This window comes from Excalfactoria chinensis, chromosome Z (assembly GCF_039878825.1).
Source record: "Excalfactoria chinensis isolate bCotChi1 chromosome Z, bCotChi1.hap2, whole genome shotgun sequence".
Lineage (NCBI taxonomy): Eukaryota > Metazoa > Chordata > Aves > Galliformes > Phasianidae > Excalfactoria > Excalfactoria chinensis.
In genome coordinates, this window is record NC_092857.1 from 60,422,390 (window position 1) to 60,428,964 (window position 6,575).

The following is a 6,575-nucleotide window of genomic DNA, read 5'->3' on the forward strand; positions in this document are numbered from 1 at the left end:
AGGCCGCCAACATACAGACTGCCTACCAGAAAAGGCACCTTGATAACTCACAAGTTGCATGCACACCAGAATGTGCACCAGCAACTCTTGCACCAATTGCCTGTGCTGATGATGGAGCTACAGTGCCCCAAAAGTTTCCTGGCACCACCGGCTCTAGTAACATAGCTGTAGCGTGACTGGATTAACATTAAGCTTCTAGATTTCTTATTTGGGTGCATTTTTAGTCATGTGATTCATTCAGCTTTCCTTAATGGTTATTTTAGGCTGAGAATAAAATCTCCAAATGAGTTCTTGTCTCTCTGTGGTAGCAAGGCATCAAACCAAAGTTTTATCATGACTGAAGATGAGTGAGGGGCATCTGGCACCTCATGGGTTTATGGCTATTGAAGCAAGTGCAAAGCAGGGACAAAAATAATAACTAGGATATCGTGATACTTAATCTTGGGAGCAGAAAATAAGAGCAATCACGTTCAGCTTGCTTTGTTACAGGTTTCCAATAACCCAGTAAAAAAAAAAAGCCAAAAACATCTTTAAGTATACATGGCTCTTTATAAAAGGTGCCATAGTGTCTTAATCATCTCACAAAACACAGAGTTAATAGCATTTTTCCCTTTCCCTGCCTCATGTATGCATAAGAAGGTGTATTAATAAGACAGTGCCTTGCATAACCTTTGTGAAGTATCCCTGAAGAGTAATGGGAGACCTCAGGATAGTGGAGACTGCATAGGATTAAAGCATGTGTAACTAAAAGTGGAGCTGGATCTGCAAAATGAGCATGAACTGTAACAGTGGACCGACAGGAGCTGCTTTAGAGCTGCATGGGGGTTTGCAGAATTGATGTGTGAATATTTTTCCTCCATTTCATTATAAATCAGTACATTCAAGGGGGCGGGGGGGGGGGGGGGGGGGTGTTGTAATTAAAATTAACACACCTCTTCTGTTAACATCTTACCAGCAGTTCTTCAGGGATTACAAGGAGATGGCATTTGCACAGTGTGTTCACAGTAGTGTAATCGTTATATTGCTAAGGCAGCTCAGTTTCATATAGCTCCTTCATGTTTTCCACATGCTCTTAAGATTAGTTCAAGCTACAGATTATTAGCATTACCTGAATAATACATCATACACAATGCCTTCCAGTTCAGATGGTTTGAACTTGACAACTGCTACTTTGAAAACAGGATAACAACTTTGCATAGCACTATTTGGGCCATGAAGACCATGAAGTACAAAGTCCTTCATGAATCCACTGCAATGATTTTCCTTTCCAGTAAAAATCTTTACGTATAAATAAATATATTGAAAAATAATTTACTGATTTTTTTTTCCTGTTTGCCCGTTTGGTTCGTTCAATTACATAAAATCAAATCAAGTGACTACATTACAAATAATGCCAGCTAAGTCCTTGATAAGCATCTTTGGATGGAACACAATACTCTTCTATGTAAACTGACACATTGTAGGCCTTTTTTCCCCCTTTTTCCAGCTCTTAAAGGCTTGTCCAAAATGTCAATCCTTACTTTAATGCATATTTTCACTCCTATTCTAGCAATTAATGTTACTTTGGTGCGGCCAGCATGGAGAGGGAGGCGATCATCCCTGTCAGCTCCACACTTGCAAAGCATCTGCAGTGCTGCATCCAAGCCTGGGGCCACCAGCACAGGAAGGATGTGGAGCTCTTGGAGTGGGTCCAGAGGAGGAACACTAAGGTGGTCAGAGGGCTGGAGCAGCTCTCATGTGAGGAATGGTAGAGGGAGTTGGTCTTGTTGAGCCTGGAGAAGGCTCTGGGGACACCTCATTTTGGCCTTTCAGTTCTTAGAGTGAACCTACAAATCAGGAGAGACTTTTTGCATGATCTGATAATGACAGAACAAGAAGAAATGCTTTTAAACTAAAAAAAAAAAACCAAAACAAACAAACAAACAAAAAAAAGGCTGAAAGTAATGAAATGCTCCAAGTAACGGCTCTTATTTTCATTGAAACTACAACAGACACAAAGAGCCCAACAATGCCATTTGATAGAGCAAATACTCAGCTACAAAACATCTCTCTTTTTTCTCTGTACAGTCACTATCATTTCTGCCAGTGAATAAGAGCCTGCATGCTGCTTTTGTAAAAAGCCATCCAGCACATGGCTTGTTGCTCACACTGCTGTCACCACTGCTGAAACACATCCACCTCCTCACCACACTCACAACCTGTTTGGTCTCCAGAGACACTCAGCAAGCATCAATGAATGCCAGTGGCTGCTCTTATCCACAGGGAGGAATTATACGACACTTCTTTGCTTCATCTGTGCTCCCATGTCAGACACCGTTCTGCCGGACTGCCCCTCTGCTGCCATCTATCGCACAGCTGCAAAATGTACAGGAATATCGGTGGGAAGGCTCAACCACCCTCGGCTGCCATGTCACAAACATCCTGCCTGTGACATTGTGGCTAACATAATGAAACAGGATGCATTGCTTTCAATTGCATGTCACATGTAGGGATATACAGCAGCAAGACGGTTGGGAAAAACAGAAAACACTTTAAGAATTACTGCAGTGTTAGTTACTAGAAGATAGTGTACATATAGTTTGTGAGAATACTCATGGTTTCCTAATCAAATATATATATCAGGAGCAATTAGGTACACTTAGAGCCACCTATCGGTAGGGAGAGTCCTTTGTGAGCTGCATTTTCATGGCTTTCTCCACACATCCTGAACAACCCTTGCTTTCTGATTCAGATGTGTATCCATGCATACATACGTACTTCCACTAAACACCCCAAATCCACAGCAAGGGGTTATTTTAGGGCAACATTATGCCTTGCAACTTACTGCAACGGAATGACCAACTGAATTCTGCAAATAATTTACTATTTTTGACGTAGGTTTTACTTTAATGTACTACTGCCACTAAAGGGTTTGGGATAGTACACATAAATATACTAGGGGGTAAAATTTTACCTATTGATTCAGCTTGAAGGATAGATAACCTTTTCTCATTAGCTGTAAAGAGATGACAAACCGAAGTCCTTCCTGGCTTAAAGACCCTAGTGGGGTTTTATTTTCTTTTTTTTGTAAAAAAAACAACCCTAAACACACACAAGTTCTTGCATCATTCCTGAGGAGCACATTTACACCACATCAATTGTTTCATTTGTTAAGATCATCTGAGGTGAAAGGCACTAACAGAACAAACAGTCAGACGCTCAGCTTATCTTGGGCAAACACACTGCCACACAGGAGAACAAACTGTGTACGTTTGCAGGGTGGGCAAAGTGGACATATTATGAAAAAGACAAGGAAAAAAATCCAACAAAATATTATGCAAGAATCTTTGTCCTTGTGTACCCTCTAGTGGCTATACAAGGTTACTCTGTCTTTACAGTAACCAGCAGGCAGTTTCTTCACCAGGAGAGGGAGGTCTATTACATCAACAAAGATCCAGGAGATCAAAGTTCTGAACAGTGGAAGCTATTAATTATTTGAAGAGTTTAAGTTTGCAAACAATTCTGCCTTGTTAACCGAATGCAACAGATTGCTATCTCAGTTTTCCATAAAAGAAAAGTGATAATTTTCATTAACAAGAACTACACATTTAGGGAATACATCCCACGTTTGGCTGCATAGAAATTGCAGGTCAGTAGATGAACTGAGCACTGGTTCTTCAGAAGTTCTAGAAAGATGGAAACGATTTGGTACATTGTTTCCAGTGGCACATACAAGAGACACAGAGGTTACATAAGACAACAAGAGATGACTCAGGGCTATTCCGTAAAGCATTCTTTAAACTGGAAGAGACTGTTGTGATTGAATTGCAGAAGTGGATTAAACAGGGACCAAGACTGCCATCCAGCATGACACCATGCAAGCAGACAACTAACATTTACTTTAATACAGCTTAAACAAGCGTAAGTGATTGTACTACAGACAGACAAATTTAAAATGAACAAACAAATGAATCCCCTCATCTCCACTGTCCAAAACAAACAGCAAAAATACTAAAGCCCACACAAAGCACCACACCACCCCTAGCCCTCCAATAAATAAAGCCACCACACATTCCTAACCCTCCAATAAATAAAAGCTTAGCACTCTAGTCAAAGCACCAAGTCCACTCAAGGATGAAAAATAAAACAAAAAATCCTCATTACAATACGCAGTACTAGGATATAACCTACATTATGTTTTGCTGATTGAACACGCTACCAGCGAAGCAGGAAAGTAAGTATGCCAAAAGGGGCACAGACAGAGTAGATTAAGCACCTCATATCACACAACCACTTTTGCTAGTGGTTAAACAGTGCCCAAAGAGTCCAGCAATCACTCAACTGTTCAGCCTTCTACTCAGTAATACCCAGCTTCACAGGAGGAAGTATTTCTGTGGCGTATCAATATGCACTGTCATGTAAATAAGGTACATGCACTCCCGATGTGAAGGCAGCAGAGGCTGAATATCTGTGTATCAATTTTCAGGAAAATTCGAAACATCTTAAAATTAAATTTGAGATAAAACATGCTCCAGATGAAGACTTCAAAAAAGTACAGAATACATAGAACAGGTGTACATGTCCAAAGCAAAATGAATCCCAGAATGTGTGCAACTCACATTGCTTTTAATAAAAAGGAACTCTTTTGTTCCATACAGCATACACAGACAGCACTGCCCAGTCCTCGAGACAATTATGAAGGAGCTTCCCTTCGTATATGGTAAGTGGGAGCTCAGCAGCAGAAGAGCTGGCTCTATTCTAGAGATAGCAGATGAGGAGTTTTCTTTCTGGACCCAAAATTGAACGTTAGTGAAAAGCTATGCAATTGGACAGCCTCAGTAGCTCTTCCTTCATGCTATTCAACTGCATCACTTTTTCTAAGCAGAAATCCCCAAATGGTTTCTTCAGTGTGTTGGGTTCCAAAAAGTTAGTCCATCCATTTTGAAGATCACACCTAAGCAGTTCTATTGCTTGTGATTCATCCCCATGCCTGGGTTTTGCAATAATGTAGTACAAGCTTGCCATCACTTCCAAAACACTGCAAGAAAATGAAAACAAAAGCTGTTACGTTATTCATGGACTAGCATATTCACAAAGCAAAAAGAAACCATCTTGGTAAATGTGTCCTGGGGTAAAGCAACTCATAACAAAGTTCTCCATCATCACTGGAGGCATGACATACTGCATGGGAAGGACTGCTTTTCCAAATATTGTACTGTCTCTTTAAATCTAATTAATACAGATTTACAAATATCAACTGTGTTACACTAAATTCAAGATATTGCCAGCATCACTGGGATCAGTAACATATTTCAAGTGGCAGAAGTATATAAGCAACTCTGTTCAGCATGTTTGGAAAGAGTATTTTAAAACAGAAGTCACCTCATAGAGGGTCCCAACTTCCTGGTCTGGAGATGGAGCGAAAGACTGGTTTACATAAATAAACTGTAATAAAAGAGAACAGTTGAAGAAACATTCCTCCTAATTTCTAACCTAAATCTCCCTTTTTCAATTAGAACAGTTCCCCTTTCTCTCATTACCGAGTTGTGTAACAAGTGTAACTTCATTTTTGTATTTCAAATGAGATTTGAGATATCTCCATTTAGAAAAGCACACAGATGTTAGAAGTACACTGCTAACTGTGAAGTCAGCACAGCCCTGTTTCTGAGTCTGCTGCAACCTTTCTCGGGACACTTGGGTATCAATGGGAGGAAAGAATGGCCCTGTACAGCAGTGCAGCGCTGCCCAGCTGCAGACACCCCCACACGAGCCATTTGGAAGAAGTAATCAGCAGCATTAAACCGCTTGCAAAAGAAACTCTGAAAGGAACAACCATCGATATTCAGACAGTCAATCCCAAACCAAAGACTTTCTTCCCAGGTGCTCTTTCTGTACGCCACACTGCGCACACAAATCCTCCCCTGAAACACACACAGCTGCGTTCTGACAGCACAAGGCTACAAATGGAGACGCTGCTGGCATGCAAGGTCACAGCTGGCACCTTGCTCCATGCAAGCAGGCACCACCCCTGGCTGCTGCTCCTGCCCAGGGCCATGCTGTGGGGGGCTGCGAGGGGCATCACTGCTGCCACAGGCCTACGGGTACAGGCTCGACCCCGCTCACTGACAGCACAGGGCGAAGGCTCCGTACCAGCTGCTCAGAGGCCATCAGCTTCAGGAATTTCTTGATGAAGTCACACAGGCCCTGGATGGTTCGGGTGCGCTCCACGGCCCACTTCTTCGTCTTCATGATGGGGGTGTCTCCCACGGCCTTCAGCAGGACGTCAACTGGGAACGGAACAGCCGTTAATGGCGGCCGCCTCGGGCCTCGCCTCCCGCTCTCACCGCTGACTGGCCCTCGCTCCCGCCCGTCACCGCGCCGTCCCGCCCCACGCCCGGCCCGCCGCCCCATTACTTTTCTTTTTGGCGTCACCGGCGGGCTCCTCGGTGCCCGGCGAACCGGCAGGGGAGGCGGCCGGCTCTCCGACGCCCAACGCCGCTCCGCCCTCTGGGGTCCTTTCCGAGGCCTCCTCCCCGGCCCCGCTTCGGCCCTCGCTCTGCGGCGAGCCCGGCGCCCGCTCCGCCGCTTCCGCCATG

General features: G+C 43.4%; 1 protein-coding gene across 1 annotated transcript; it reads right to left on the reverse strand.

The window, feature by feature from the left end:
* Positions 1 to 3,858: 3,858 nt before the first annotated feature.
* Positions 3,859 to 6,574, reverse strand: ATG12 (autophagy related 12). The gene is made up of 4 exons (XM_072359089.1): positions 6,394 to 6,574; positions 6,130 to 6,266; positions 5,362 to 5,424; positions 3,859 to 5,017 (listed from the first exon to the last, which is right to left on the reverse strand). Exons 1-4 carry the CDS (start codon positions 6,572 to 6,574, stop codon positions 4,958 to 4,960), a joined length of 441 nt encoding a protein of 146 aa, XP_072215190.1. The 3' UTR covers positions 3,859 to 4,957.
* Between the last annotated feature and the right edge of the window lies 1 nt (position 6,575).

What these genes read in the sequence shown, in the direction of transcription:
- ATG12 (XM_072359089.1), bottom strand. Translation starts at nt 6,574, where the DNA reads ATGGCGGAAGCGGCGGAGCGGGCGCCGGGCTCGCCGCAGAGCGAGGGC. An exon ending in CGGTGACGCCAAAAAGAAAA is followed by an intron (nt 6,267 to 6,393) that starts GTAATGGGGCGG and finishes TTCCGTTCCCAG; the next exon opens with TTGACGTCCTGCTGAAGGCC. An exon ending in AAGTTGGGACCCTCTATGAG is followed by an intron (nt 5,018 to 5,361) that starts GTGACTTCTGTT and finishes ATTTTCTTGCAG; the next exon opens with TGTTTTGGAAGTGATGGCAA.